This window comes from Anas acuta, chromosome 11 (genome assembly GCF_963932015.1).
Source record: "Anas acuta chromosome 11, bAnaAcu1.1, whole genome shotgun sequence".
Classification (NCBI taxonomy): domain Eukaryota; kingdom Metazoa; phylum Chordata; class Aves; order Anseriformes; family Anatidae; genus Anas; species Anas acuta.
In genome coordinates this window covers 6,800,214-6,816,400 of record NC_088989.1, presented here as the reverse complement: position 1 = coordinate 6,816,400, position 16,187 = coordinate 6,800,214, and the positions used below count along the sequence as shown (strand labels likewise).

General features: G+C 43.4%; 1 protein-coding gene across 30 annotated transcripts in view; it reads right to left on the bottom strand.

Annotated features, from left to right (window-relative positions):
* Window positions 1-16,187, bottom strand: part of MAGI1 (membrane associated guanylate kinase, WW and PDZ domain containing 1) — a 317,508-nt gene that overhangs the window by 83,961 nt on the left and 217,360 nt on the right. For all 30 annotated transcript variants that reach the window (XM_068694412.1, XM_068694411.1, XM_068694418.1 and 27 more), the window contains exon 3: window positions 4,202-4,321. In XM_068694412.1, the coding sequence (XP_068550513.1) occupies window positions 4,202-4,321 (120 nt within the window). The remainder of the gene's footprint in view (window positions 1-4,201; window positions 4,322-16,187) is intronic.

Genomic DNA, 16,187 nt, shown 5'->3' with positions numbered 1-16,187 from the left:
TATAAAGTGCAGCACTTTTTCTTTTGAGGATCGCTAAGTGCTGGGCAGGCATTCATTAATTCAGCCTTGCCAGACCCCAGCGACACGGCCATCCCCATTCAAAATTCGGCCACCACGCCAATGTCCTGTGTGTCCCTGCCCAGTGCCCACCTCCCCTGCTGCACCCAGCTCCAAAATCCCATTGCTCCCACCGCCTCCCTTCTATCCGTAACACGAGATAACTGGAGGCACAGGACGGCTGCTGAAATATTAATGAAGAGAGGAGTAAGTGTTGTTTTAATATTCTTCAGGCCGGTAACCTGAAGTACACAGCTGTTACCTGATTTGGCCACTTGGCAGGCTGGGGAAGAAACGGGAATAAAACCTAGGAGCTGTGTCTCCGCTCAGAGCAGCATTCCCTTGGGGTCCCTGGGAGAGCCCGCAATTCAAATGCAGAAGTAATTGCCAAATAATTAGTAGCCTACACAATTACTGCCGTGCATCCATCAGTATTTTATGCCCTGAAGGATCAGTCAATAAATGCCCGAGATTACAATTATCTTGGTTTCCTATCCAGCAGAAGGCCCAGGTAATGTGCAGTCTGAAAAGATTTTTTCTTCGTAATGGATATTGTCAAGGGGAGTTCCCAGCTGGCTCGAGCACATCACGTGCAGCCTCACCAGCACTCGGGGGGTGCAGAAGTGACCAGTGCTGGCACACCACAGCTTTGGGCACATCTTCCAGGATTTCTGCTCCATGCAATCAAAACGGGGCTTTCGTAAAGGAAAAAATCAGACGTTTCTAGCAGCATCTTAAAACTAGATCTGAAAACCTCAGGAACTAAGGCTTTCAAATTCACCCCCCCACACACCTAATTATGATTTTAGGAGCATTTTGGGTGCAGAACACACCACGGTGGTGGTCAGAGAAGAGGCTGCCGTGCCTGCTCTGCATTTACAGGGACATGAATCAAAAACTGCCCTGAGGAACACATTTGCAGTGCACCAGAAGAAATACTACTGATATTATGCAGCCCAGTGGGCAGGCAACACCTTTTTTGTCCTCTTCAGCTTGCAGTTTCTCTTTGCAATTAGAGCACTTTCAAAACCTGATACACTCTCCGACTATTTTGTGGTTTCCAGCTGTTCTCTTCTGCTTGCTCTTTATTCCTTCCAAATCAATAGCATCCCTATCAGCATCAAAGTCCTGCATTTTACCCCTCCTCTGAAAGCTCCCTGTTTTCTATTCTTTCTCCCCAGAAGTTCTCTTCAGTAGCTATTAAATGCTTTTGTTACATCTCCTGCAAGGTTTTTCCCAATGATAGTGCTGGTTTCTGAGTGGCTTTATGCCTTCAAAAGGCAAATGAATGTCATCTGGTAATGTCAAAACGTAGCCTTGATTGTTTAGGTCACACTTTCTCTCCAGCTGCTGAAATGATGCAGAGAAATAAAGAGCACGACTACATCCAGCTCCCACCCATCATCACATGAACACACAGAAACCCCAGCCTCTGCTCCCAGCACCACGAATAGCAGGAGCTCCTCGAGAGGAGGATCTTCTTCCTCACCTGGAGCACTGGGTCTGGATTTCATCAACCTTATTCTTAAAAACTGCCAGCTGTATTTTAAGGCAATTGTGTCTTTCCCTCTCCTTTCCCTCAGCTGTGAAATTATTCTACCTTTCTGTGCCTTCTTACAAGCCCGTTAGTTCATCCAGCCCCACCAAACCTGGTTTAGGTCACGAGGCAGAATTTGCCTGTTCAACACCTCTGCTCTCCATTTCGTGGCTTAGCCCTTGCTTCATCTCTAAGTCACCAAATTGCACTGTAACTGAAAGCAACCCTATCCCTGCAGTTGTTGGAGTTGGGCTCAGTACTATAAGTAGCATTACTAATATTAAAAGCCATGCATTAAAGGCATTATTTTATTGTTCTCTGGAGAGAAAGAGGAGAGTATTTCCTTTTGTTGAGTTCTGTCCCTCTGGTTTAGAATAAACTGTCACTGGGAGAGCCAAAAATACAATCAACTTCACCATGGTGGTGCATTAAAAAAAAAAGCAAGAAAAATGCAGCATAAAACAAATGAAAATTAAAAATAATCTAGTACTATAAAGCTAGGCTCTGAAGAACATCCAGACATCAGAATTCTAACTTTGTGGTCTACATTTTTGGGGATTTTTTTTTTTACTAAAGCAAAATTGCTGGTGGTTGCAGCTTGAGTCTTAACCACACCATATTCTAAGATCTAATCAAGATCAAAACTGTCTTGATCAATACTCTCGTAAAATAAGATTTCCAAAAAAGTAAAAGGACAACAAAGCCATTAAAGAAATCTCAGAAGACAACAAAATCATTTCTTGAAGCTGTAAATGAAAAATGAACTTTATTTATTTCACATTACTATCAAATATTGATGTGTCTTGATGCATATGTGTATACACACATTGTCATTATTTTCTTTATTCTACCTGATTTTTCCCTCATGGGCCAGTTCTCCAGAACCACTAAGCATCAGCATCCCTGATGTGGATGGGGAAAGAAGCTTCTCGGCACTTCGGACAAATCAGTCCCTCCAAGTTGACACTTCTATCACCCACAGAACTGAAATACCCATGAGACTTTCAGAAGTCAACCTCATATGCAGCAACTCGAAAGAGCTAACCATGAAATCTAAATTGTTTAGCTGCTAAAGCATATAATCACATAAGCAATGAAATGACCATGCAATAGCTGTCCCAGATGGGTACAGCATTCCCTGAAAGCTAATGCCCAGCATCTCCCAGGAGCCAGCTTACAGCCAGTTACCCATTTTGTCTTTCCAAGTGGAAAGGTCACCAGAAAAAATATGATCAGGAAGCAATGGCAAGGCAGTTCAGCCAATCTATTTCAAGCACCACGACAAAGAAAAGTAATTTAGTGTTATAATTAGAAACATGGAGAGGAAAAAGCTGATTTTGGAGAAGTGCTGCTGCTGGAACATTAGTATTGGTGCTGATAGGGCTAATCAGCTTGGAGAGGTGGAAGAGCGAAACCAAATAATGCATTTAGCATCTTCACGTAAACCAGGTTTGACACCACAATTGTCTGTAGTTGGGATTAAGTGCCAGGTTTAAAGGTGACCTTATAACGGAGTTTTTAAAGAAGTAGGCTAGACAGTGTTTCAGGACTTTACTTTTAGAGCTCAAAAAACAAAAGCCGCATGTCCCAATTTTTTTGTGTTCATATTTGATTACTACTTTTCAAGGAATATCAGCTATTGGTGTGTAGTTCACATTTTAAAACATAATTCATTTCTCTTGTTAATGGCTGCAAGAAGAAGGGTATTTCAACTCCTAGTTATGACAAGAGCCACTTCACTTCTTGCAAATGACATGCATGAGCTGAAGTGCACAGGAAGGACTTTCAAACCTGTAAGGTGTTTCTTTTGTTTGTATGATTCTATGATTTTCATTAGCTTCCCAAGAGATGCATCTGAATGTTCTCTGGGGAGGAGTAGGTGGAAACAACACAACAGAAGTAGTTTTCAATTTAAAGGAGACAGAGATTGCATCTTTAGTTATACAAATCCTATTGTGTAGCTAAATTTGGCCAATTTGCCTCACATTTTCTTGGGAGGCAAAGCCATCTTTTTCCTTCTCTCACCCTAGTGACATTTCAGTGCCCCCTTGGCTGTCTCAGTGCTGTTGTTTGCAAAGCTGCGCTGTCAAAAGAATCAACACAATGTCTCAGCTTAGAAGTAATTACCCAAGAATAAAGAAGAAAAAAAAGGCCAAAAACAGTGCACCATGTAGTTGCATCCTGAGACACATTTGGGCGAGGAAGGATGTGTACATAGGAAAGAAGACAAAAAGATTGAAGGGAAAAGAGAGACAGCAGGAGGGAAGAAAAAGCGAATAGGAAGATAGGTTACAGAAGACACAAAGGAAAGATGCATTTTCATTCACTGCCACGCTGCCTTCCCTCAGTATTCTGTTACCAGATTTCATCTTAGATCCTCCTGGCCTACTGATGTTAATCTTTTGAGGTAGTTAACTCAGTAGGAAAAGACAAAACACAGCAATACTGAAATTCCCTCTCTCTGTGTACCGTCAGAAAATGGAAATGGAACGCTAAAACAGAAAGCAAGGTCTTAACTGTAGCTGGTTAATTTGAACACGGGTGATGCAACTCAGACATCCTACCATGCCTACTTGAAGTGCTTTTTCTCTGCCCGTGATTCCATACCTTCATAGGTTCCTACTTCCAGAAGGGTCCCACTTCGCTCCAACTCCAGAAACTTCTCCACAGTCAGAAAGTTATAGTCCACACCAGGCACTTCTCCTTCTCTTGGAGGGCGAGTTGTGCCTGAAAGAAGAAAAAAAATAAATATTAATGTGTTAATTTTTCATCAGGTGTTAAAAGGGACAATAAAACTGATTGTAAAGATAGAACAGTATCCAAAAAATACAATTCTATGATACACAGAAAGCAGCGCCAGGAGTCTAGTTAGGAACCCACATAAAAACAGGACAAGACATACATTCCTGATGATGGTACTAGTTTTCCACCAAACCACAGTAGTTTTGATATTCCCAGAAAGGCTTTCTGGCAAAGAATTATCTTGTACCACATGCAGAATCACAGCTGGAAGAGTACGGTGTCTGGGAATATGCCAGCAATTACCTTCCTGCCATTAGCAGAGTGTGACTTCAACTTTGATAAAATTGCAATTCGTATTTTCAGATAAGGCAACTTCTGTCTTCCATTATTTCTGTGTCACTTTTTCTAACCGTATATTCTTTCACATCACAGATTTCTTCTCCCTTATTTCATCTTATTACTTTATGTATGGTTTTTGGTTTTGATTTTCATTCTACATTAAAAAAACACCATGAGGCAGTTTGGATGCACCATTTGCATGCACCCACTAGAGAAACTCTCTGGAAATGCTTCTCATAATTCACCTACAAGCTCATCCCGGTTCAAGAAATACTCTTCCTTTTAAGTAATAATTCACGCTGAACCTCTCTCTAGCACTCAACAATTTAAACATCACCCATGGAGAACAGGGCTCTGATCATTGCTGCTCTGCCACCTCTGAAACCCTTCCCTTCCTACCAATTTCCAGCCCTTCGAAGCATGGTGTAAGATGAGTCATTTCACAACTTTTTGCTGAGATGGCTTGGGCCACTGCATTTTAGGTCACTGAGCACAGTGTAATTGATTGGGATCCATTTCTGTTCAATAGCCTTTATTTTCCTTGACTCCAGAGACTAGGAAACAGCTGAATTCTGTACATCTGGGATTAAATACAAACGACAGATTTAAAGACACCGGTGGAAACTGAACTTTAGAAGAAAGAATGGTGTTAGAAGGTTGCAGGTGTCTGATGGCTGTGGCCGCAACCAATCTGCTGGCTTGGGAGTCACTTCAGAGCTGTGGAAACCATACCTAATATTTAATGAAACGTGATTTCTCACTTCTTTAAGGCTTTCCCGGCCCCTGGGCAGTACCTGTTCAGTGCATACAGTTTCTTAAACCTGCTATAAAAGAACTGAAGAAAATATAAAGAAACTGAGTTTCTGGAAACTAATTGGGAAGATTCCAGCTCTCAGAAGTTGAAAGAGCATAAATTTACCATGCCTACATCTGGCAAATGTTTTCCTCAAGTGCCAGGGAAGCGGAAAATCTGCTTATGCCCTATTCATCCGAGAGACTGCTCAAGAGGTCAGTCTTGATGGAATGACACCCTCGAAACACTATCACTAGATTAGTTTCCTTGATAGACATCCACTTTCTCCAAAATCCTCCATTTCTTGTTTCAAAATAGAATCTGTCTCTCTTTCTCTCTCTCTCTCTCTCTCTCCTCCATCCCCTCTCTCATTTTATTCACCGTCAGCCTTCAGATAGCCTCTAAATTCCTGTGCTTTTGCTATCATTCCTTCTCTTGGAGCCGCGTGAACGGCTAAAGGCAGGAGAAAGAAAAGCAAAAAAGGGGACGGAGATGATGATGGATACCTTCACCCTACCAGCAGGACTATTCTTTCCCGTTTGAAAGGATTCAACTTGGCATTCTTTGAGTTCTTGAATTCCTACAATGATTTTTACCAAGCAGCTTGCAGCAGAGGACAGCTGTCTTCCACAGACCTAGACCAGAGGAGGACTGGGCCTGCACTGCATGCCCCTTGCTGCCTGAGCTGCTGCGTTTCCACCCAAGCCACGCTGCCCCGCGCCTGGTGCTGCTGTGGATGTTCACACCGTGATGAGCCTCACCTGGGCATCGTGGGTCTTGGCCTCTGTTGGGTTCCCCTAAACCAGGCCCAGAAGAGGGCAGAAAGATCAAAAAGCTCTAGCAATATGTCCCTGGATGTGCTGTCGCTGCCTCACGCCTGGAGCACAATGGAAGTGAGAATCAGACCCCGTGATGCTCCTCACCCTCGGCATCATCCAAGCATCACTCCAAGCCACGCGAGCCGAGCGACAGAGACTGCGACGAACTTCTTCCCAGTAACTGACAGCACACGTTCATAAAACACAGAGATCAAGGAACTTCAAGATTCATTTTACTTTATCTTTTCGAGTTCTCATCTTTTCTTTATCTATATCTTCCCACGGAGAGTATTTATTAATCATTTTTTTTTTTCCTTCTGAATTTTTATAGCAGTGAAATTGCAGTCAGCAGTTTACTAGTGCTGGCTGCCTATTTGACATGACAATTATATCTCTGCCATAATTCCTCTGAGCCATTTTAATGGATCTATTTGTTTCATCTCAGTGTTCTTAATTTCCTGAATATGTTCAAGTCAAAAAATCGCAGATGTGCTTGCTATCAGCGCGATTGCCTGCAACACACGCTGAATGCATTAGGAACGCCAAGCCAGGGCGTAAAAGAAAAACATTACATCACAGAGATAACATTTGTCACCTCCCGTTGGGCTCCGGCAAGGAACAGGGGGGAAAAATAAAAACAACACTGCTTAGGATATCTTATCTGGACCAAGGCGAAAAACCCAACAACTTTCCATGTCGCTGTCTAGAGCGAAGATTGCTTGCAGATGCTCGGGCTGCTATCCTGCTCCACATCTGAGCAAGTGTTCCTGAATGCGATTCAGAAAGGCAGGGGGAAGGGAAAACCCGCCTCCGTTTTTCTTGTAGCAGAATGACAGGCTGCCGGCTGGACACACGCCTGGCAGATGGCATTTCAAAGAGTTTTCATGAACCATCTGGGATGTGTACAATGATTACAAACCACACTTACAACAAAGCCAGAAGGGCTGCTTCGCGAGAGGGGTGGGGGGAGAGGGCGGGCGGAAAGAAAGCCTGGAAGAAAAGACAACCAAGGGGTGCGTAACCCAACTCGGGGACTTTTCCCAGGAACGGGACGCTGGGAATAACCAGCACCGTCCAGCCCGAGCTCTTCTGCAGCCCCAAACAACCCTGCTGCTGCCCAGCACTGTTGCAGGCTGCAAGCTGCCATCAGAGCTTTCTGCTGATAAACTCAGAATTGTAATTAAGTCTCTCGTTATTAATGTGATTTAATTATGTGCAAAGCATTGAGTGTGTCCGCCCTCCCCCCGTTAAATTGCATTTCAGCGTCCTTACTACAGGTTGGTCATCGCTGAAGAAGAGGGCTACGGAGGTGGCTGTGTATTTTATCGGAGCTAATAGCAGATCAGAGCACTGCTAATGACAGGATTAATTGAGCGCAATGAGTGCTGCAGACAGCCCAAACAAGAGTTAGGTACTCCATTAGGAAAGGAGAGCCGATCATATCTAAATACGTTAACCTGCCTGCCATGTTTGCACTGAAATATTAAGTGGCATCAAATCTTATTGCCATTAGGTAGCAATTTAGCTAATTAATTTGAGTTATGTCCCACTGCGTGACTAGCTCAGAATTGCTAATGCTACAACATGAAGAAACCGAAGGAGAAACCGAGTGGTTACTGACTCCTTCTGTACATTTAATGATTCATAAACTTTCACAATTTGGCTAGAATGTCCCACAACATATAAAAGTTGGTATAAAAATGAATGCAGAGTGGAACTGCTCAAATCTTCTACAACCACAAAAAAATAAATACGGCTGTTGGTTAGCATTGCGGGTCTCACCTTCTCTCTAGCTCTGGGGAGGTAAAACTGCATTTGGGTTGCCCTGATGGGAGGTGAAATATCTGCCGAGCTGTTGCTTTGGTTGTCACGCTCAAGCTGGTGGCATCCGAGATGATCCATGCACCATTAACGGCCAGGGCACAGAAAAGGGATCTCCTCTTGGGCTGGAGACCACACCTGAGAAAGTGCTCGCAGACACAGGTGAGCTTGCCCGAGGAGAGCCCCGTGCTGCACTAACTAAATTAATTAAATTAAAGCTTCTCATCCATGCCCAGAGTAACTGGACTACGGCTCAGATGTACTGATGACAATCAACTATTACTCTGAATAATTTAAGTGCCCATTTAAAAGACAAATAGCTACTGTTATTATGTTGCCTATCAACCATGCTGACAATTACCCAACATGAGCCTCAATTATAGCATGGCCAGATTGTTAATATGTGATTCAGGGGCTGTTTAGCTCCTTATCAATCTACCATGGCCTCATGTTAAGCTGTTAATAGCCACTGATGCCCTGCTGCTAAATTAATCAGAATCTTGCTTATTGTAACCTAAAAATAAGACTTCAAAGAGGCCACAGTCACTTCAGTTTTCTCCTTAAAAAAAAGAAAAAAGAAAAAAAAAAAAAAAAAAAGAGGAAAAAAATTTTGAGCAGTAATTCTGTAACCATGCATCCAAACAGCCTCTAGCGTGTTATTGCGAAGTTAACTTCTCCAGGGCAGAGCACCTACATCTCCCCATTGCATTTCTGCAAGCTCCTTACCAATTCCACTGCCTGGCAGTGATAATAATGGTGATATAAATGGCAGTGATATAATGGTGAGCCTCCAAAACACAGCTCAGCAGACCACAAGTCATTTTACTTCTCGCCTCCACTGTCCAGATTCTCTTAAAATGACAAAATGTGGGAGTTTTACACTGAGGGTACTGATGTGGCTGCTACAGGTGTATTTTCTATAAGCCCCAGCCACTGGTGGTGCCACAGGTGAGGGAAGTGCAGTAGGGAAGGTTTCGATGCAGGGTGTGCAGGGATGTCACCGACTCACAGAGCTGCAGGGCTGAGCGCTGCTGCGGGGGTTTGCCAACAGGCTGCCTGCAGGCGGGCTAGAAGGAAGGATGCTGCTCTTGCTGTTGCTCTTGCAGGCTGATATTTCTGTTCATTCAGCAAGTGATTCCTCTCCTTGCCTACCTCGAAAAAATCTTCAGCTGCTGAGGAAGAAACACGCTAGGAAAAAAGCCCCTCTGTGCTCTGCGCAGCGCTCAGAGGTCACCTTCTTCCCTCGTGGCACGAGATAATTTGGAAAGCCTGCTCCGGCTCTCCTGCATCTGTCACCTCCAGTGCCAGATAACTGGAAGGCAGGGCAAACTCCACAGATCTGCTGATGGCAAGCGGAGAAGGGAAGAGACAGACAAAACCTGGTCTGCCTCCAGAAGAAGCAACCTGATTAGCGGCTAGGCTGAAGGCAGAACTTATCTGCAACACAGCGTTAGAAATGGCCTTATCTACATTAACAAAAAATAAAGAGTAACCTGTCTGTAAGCAAACGCTGTATGCAGAGCTGCTTCATGCTATAGATTCCAGGGGTTATCCAAACTAAGCCTGCTGACGTTATTTTCTAACAGCAGCAGAAGGAACTGTGTTTGGACACAGGTACGTTGTCCATTATTCAGGTGCCTGTCCCCATTTACCTAGGGTAAGGGGTGCAATTTATAGTTGCAATTCCAGAAAACACGTAAATTTTAGAAAGCCTTAATCTGTTACAAATCAAAGATGCTCAATTTAGAAACACAATTTTCTCTGGAAACTCCAAACTCAAGAAACCCATTCTGGGATTTTAAATGTTGTCTGTCCCTTCTCCAGCCATCGACTCAATACCTGTGAGCCACACAAACGTGACAAGCATCCCAAGCATCTTGGTGGTGAAGTAGAAACTCAGTCCAAAGCAAAACGTGCTCTGTCACTAGACATTAATTCCCAGCTTTGTTAATGATGCATGTGCAGGAACAGATGCTGATTGACTCTTCCTGGCCACACAGACGACTGCGGTACTACAAGCAAAATTTCTGTCAGCACAGTCTGCAGCAATGACTGATTAAACCCAGAAAGCAGCTGACCAAGACAAAGCTATCTTTCTAGAGAGACATTTCAGAGAGAAATGAATTTCTTGCCTACAGTTTACATTTTTTGTCTATAAGGAAGATGGAAGGGATTTATCCAAAGAGCTCGCTATCTCCTCCTGCTCCCACCAGCCTCTCCAGAAACTCTCCTTGAGCAAAGCTGGATCCCTCAGCCTGGGGGGATCCCCTCTTGCTCAAAGGACCGTGCTGTGCACACACCAAGCAATGAGGCTGACCCTTGGTACGTGTAAAAGCTGCTCTCCCTCTTTCTGAGGCACTGCTGCATCTCTCAGCTCCTTTCTGAGGAAGAAGCACCGCCGGCCTGGAGCCTCCCTGGAGAAATGATTCAGCCAAGCCGCGCTGCAACGGCTCGGGGTTTGCACACCCTCAAGGCAGCACGTTATTTTTGTCCCTTCTAAATCTATTCTTGGTATTCCTGCGGCCCTCACTGCCACTGAATGAGAACACTGATAATCTTCACCACATTTATATCTGTAGTGTTTGGAGGTAGGGAAAGCAGGTTTTTCTTCCCTGTCTTATAGCACCAGGATGAAAGATGAGCCAGACCCAGGCTCTCAAAGGACTTCAGGAGCCTAATTCCAGAGAAATCAATGGGGTTTAGGAAACCTTACATATCAGGGCCTAACAGATTAAAAGACAAAAATAACTTGCTGCTGCTTTGGGGCTCTGCAAGCTTGTGAATGTGCAGTGAAACACCGTGCCGTGGCTACGCAAAGCCAATTCGAATACGGGGTTTTGTTCTGGACCGCAATATCCATTCCAAGAAACTGATCATTATTCAATGACCACGAGATGTAAGGGTTCAAAAACTGCCACAATTCCCAAGAAAGCCACTTAAACAGGTCTTTTTCTAAGGATCTTAAAAAAAAAAAAAAAAAAAAGTATTCTGGCAGCGAATAAAACATAAGGAATGAATGTTCTCATGTTCGCAGCAGCAGCAGCTCGCCTTCTGGATCCCTCTCTTTGAGCGATTGCTGTTACCTCAGACACCTGCAGCCGAATCCCTCTCATTTCCCACACGATGGGACACCCACCAAGAAGATTAAACTTCGTGAACTAATGAGTTTGCCATTAATCCTGTGCTCACTGAGTCCAACAGCATGACACCCACTAATTTAAATTGCGAGCGCCTGATGAAAAAGCAAACGATGTACCTATGCGGCGAGAGGACCTCAAATGTAACTAGGCACTGTTTTATTCTAATATATGGATTAGTGTAATAAAGTGTAATTTTATAAATCAATAAAGCTGTAGTAATGAGATTGCACTGCAATGTTCTGCTTTCAAAAACTGGCAAAGCAATGAATGAAAATTGCCATTGGTGTAAGCGTGTGTGTGTAACTTGTGGGAAGTGAAATCAGCTGAAAGTAAATTAACAGTGCGATTATATGTTTGCATTTATATTCACTTTCTCTCATATATACATTTCTAGAAGTCTAGATAATGCTACAACCATTACTTCAAAAGGTCCACCTTTACTGTCTGTAAGAAGTGTTGCCATACTTCCTGCAGCAGGAGAGATTTTGACTACTGCATCCAGCCGTGCACATCTGTACTAAACACGATGGACCAAAGGTGTTGGGGTGGGTGCTCTCTGCCACCAGCTGCCCAAAATGACTTTGAAGTCACAGGACATGTGGGATGCAGGGTAGCTCCCATGAAAACAGCACTTTTAAACAAATACCTCATTGGGTTATTCACACTTTCCCACTGTAGGAAGTCATGTATCCGAAAGTACAACCTCTATCTCATAGGAGTTACCATTTTTTCTCATGGCCATTTGCAAAGCTATCCGATTTCTACGAATTGCCAAACAGGAGGTGTTGCCCAGGCTGAGAATTTCGTGAGCCAAGGAGTATTGCCTTTTTTATTTAAAACCTGGATACTAAGGAAATTTAATCTCCCCCAAACAAGGTAACCTATTCTCTATTTTACTCCAAGGTTTCAGCGTCCTGTGGACAGATACTGGAATTATGCTCACGCTAAATTGGGTATCCGACACAGACCAAACACCTGCAGTACTTCAATTCTGTTTATATCCAAGAACAATATTTACTCTTGACACCTATATACATATGTGCAGATATATCCATGAAAAGACATTCTGCACTTTAGAGCCACAGCAATAGATTATTTGATGTCCATTTGCTCAGCTGCTTCACCAAAGATTGCTTTCCTCCCTGGCTGTTTGTCTTCTGAGGCCGTTTGTGCTGCTGAGATAAGTACAACACAATGTGGGACAGCCCTGCTTGGGTGTGATAGAAAACTCTTTTTGTTGCCCTTAATTGCCCTTCTAGCAGACCTTCAATTTGCATTTAAAAGTCTTAATAAAACAGCTCACCTAACAGCATGTGCCTATAGCTAGATCAGTTCATTAGTCTAATCTTTAGAAATTCCACCATAGAAAGAGAGAGTTCTATAAAACCAACACGTTTATCTCTGAGATGCTGCCTGATGTTTGTTTCTGTGACCAAATCTTCTCTGACCATGAAAGAGAGAGCATCCATCACACTTCCACAGGACATCAATATAGTTATTTAAAGCAGTCTTTTCCCTGAACAGCAGACACTGGAGATACCGTCACCACGGTGTATGTTTTCCCCTAGCCCAGAGCTGCGAAACGCTTTGAACCTAATGGACTTCCAACCGTGATAACCTCATCACACTCTTACAAAGTCACAAGTCTCCTGTGGCCCTTCGATTTTTGGCAAGACAGAAGTCTGCCCACTTACCAACCCTGGGCTAAGAAAGGTCTTGTTCCCAGATAAATCCTCTCCAAGCCTTGCTTGGTGGTATTCCAGCTTCGTATTCATTACTGACCAAAAAATGCAAATGCATCAGATATAGCAAGAAGTATGCAGATTATAGAAACATGCAGTTATAGAGCCATATGGATGCGCTTACTGTGAAATGCAAGGGAAGGACTAGAACAGACAGCAAATCCACCCAGCAATATGCCCATTTAGGCACTATTCCCTATAGATTCTGTCCCTTAATTTTACCTGTTCTTAACTGCTACCAATTTTTCTCTCTCTCTCTATTTATTTTTTTTCCCCAGTAGCTCTGTATGCCTGGCATGCTTTGGTTTTCCATGATTGCTAATGCTTTAGCTGGCTGAATAGATTCTTCTGGTTTGCTTTCTGTAACGTTGTGATTAGGTGACTGCTCAGGATGCTGAAAAAATGCCAAATGTTCAGGAGTTGATTCGTGTTTGAGTTTAGGATTCATCCCCATTGATAATTGGAAGCATTAGAACATGAAAGAAAACAAATCCATTAATTCTAATTTTTTCTTACCTCGCTGAAGTAAAGACTGTTGGAATATTTTACTGGGTGCAGTTCCCTTGCTGTAAGTTCTACACTACCAGTTCTAACACAGCAAAAACTTATTAGTCCTTACAGCTTTGTAAGAGCAATAAAATACTAGAGAAAACCCAAGTTACAACACATATTCCTCATGTTTAATTAAAGCATTCCCTGATCCAGGAAGCCTGCTGGTAAGTCAGCACACACCTCTGTGGTCTGAAGCTATCTGTCACACCACTGATAACACACGCAGCCTTCTCCATTTGTGTGCTTCGGGTTAGGTTTTTTGTTGTTGCTGTTGTTTCGGTTGTACACAAATAATGAAAACCTCGCCTCCCAAACCTGTCATCACCTCGGAATTTCACAGGATGTGTACCCACGGAGTGTTTTACAGCGCCTTTCTGAAGCCAAGCACCACCCCTACAAAATCCTCCAGCGCTCAGACTGTGGACAATGACACAGTGTTTGGCTTAAATGGTCTTTGCTTCATTTCATCTGATTACTTCTAGTTATACCTTCTCTCTGCTAAATGTCCCTGCGTAGGCATTTAGAGCTCTGCCTTCACACAAAACAATCAGTCCATCACATTACACGCTTTGCCATTTTATTAGCTTCTCGCAAGTCATTTTCTACAAGTGGCCCCATTTTAAATGCCATTTTAAGCCCGCTTGCCATTTTCCCAATGCCCTTCTGGTACGGACTGGCCAACAGACAATGCAAGACAGCACACTGAGCTGTAACACCAGCTGCTCCCACCTTCACCGCAGTAATTCCAGACTATCTGAAGGTCCCCACTGTCACTGGTTTGGATCCAACATAAATAAGCTGCACGCAACAATTATCCTCGTGCAACTGTTTGGCAGCCCAAACAAAATGAGCTGTTCCTTGTCCTGCGTCCAATTCCCAACAAACAGAAGCACCACCAGCTTTTAGCTCATACCTGTGTCAGGTTCACGTGGAGAATAAAGAAAAAAACACAATTATTTTTTCAGCTTAGACACGGTCAGTGGAGGACACTGTGATCAGGGGTGCTGAGAAAACAGTCGGCCCAGAAATTTGCTTTCTCGCAGTACTAGATCAGCCAACTCCTGCAAAATGAATGTCTGGAAATACACAATCAGATCTCGGCTTTAGAAAAACTCTATAATGAGATTCTCTCCAAAGTCCCGATGTGTTACTTGATTTAGAGGACAGTGGGGTGATTATCAGAGACAGAATGCTTTTCTTCAGCACAAGGATGTCATATAGCAGATAAGACTGTATCAAAAAATAAAGTTTAAACCCAAACTCCAGCACTTACATTCAAAGCGTGAGGCATTTATCCTGTGACAAGCGCGTTGAGTCCTTCAGATGACTGATGCAGGTGACACCACTCTGCCAGATGGATGCTGGCACAAAACCCTCCTGGCACTCGCTGCAAATCACCTGCTTAGCTTAAAGCACACAGGTGCACGCAACAGCTTCAAGGCTAATTTCCATGCCTCGTGTTAAAGATGTGCTCAAGTTTTTGCAGGATAGAGGCAATAAATGTTCTGAGGATCTAAAAAATGTTTCTCTCGCCCTGCCAAGGAAGCGTTGTAGTAAAGCAAAAGAGCACCTGGAGATGAATCCCTGATACCCCTGCAACTGCAGGGTGAGGGGGAGCAGAGCCCAGTGGATGTGACGGATTCATTGCTGGCATTTTAAATATTTTAAATACCAACAAAATAGCCCTCTAACATCCACCACAAAATCTGAGCAACTCCCACTTGTCGATATGTTCAGAATTCCTTCTGCAAGGTTGGAAGACTGAAACTGCGCCCATTTTTTGGATGGGTTATGGAGCCACACAGCAACTGTGCTGGCAGCCCCAGCTCTGAGCTGACGGGGAAGCAGAAGAGCAGCAGGTCACTCGTGCCCCATGACTCTGTGGTTAGCAGGCTTTGTTTGGGGGCTAATGGCATTACGTGCTCCGTGATGCTGATCTGTTGAGATAAAAGTGACAGCCTTCGGTGACGGCTTCATCAGAGGGAACTGCTGACTCAATATTTAGGCGTAGCAGCAAGAGCTGTTTATGTGCATACATTGAAAAACAACAGATGACTTGTAGAGCAAAACACATGGGCAACATTCTCTCTCTCGAGGCAATACAAAAGAGCCAAAGTAGCTAAAGCACATTTCCACAGTGACTGTGCAGTAAAGTAAATTAGAGCTCTATATAGCCATCATCCATTATCCCATATATTTTTAGCAACGCTAAGATGAATAACTGGAAGGAGCCAATGAAACCGCATTACAAAGAAATATACGTCCTTTTGATAAACTGCCACTCCTTCCTCTCAGGTCACTTCACAACTCAACAGAAGATTAAAGTTTGAAACATCCACTATAGCATTTTTCCTACTGCTATTGCCATTTGTTTAGGTTATGCTTCACAATTTTTAGATGAACGAATTACATTCATTATCATTTCTCTCTCCAACTGTTAAGCCAAATTAAGCTACTTCCAGAGGCTAAGGAGAAAGTGCAATTGTTAATGCTTCCAAACAGCCATTTTGGGGCAAAAAAACGTGGTGAGGGGAAAACTGCTAAGATTTGAAAAAACATAATTTGTCTATCACACAAATATTGCACTCTCCCCTTATTGCTGTAGCTGTCTCACCTATAAGAACGTCACTTGAGACAGGTCAAGAC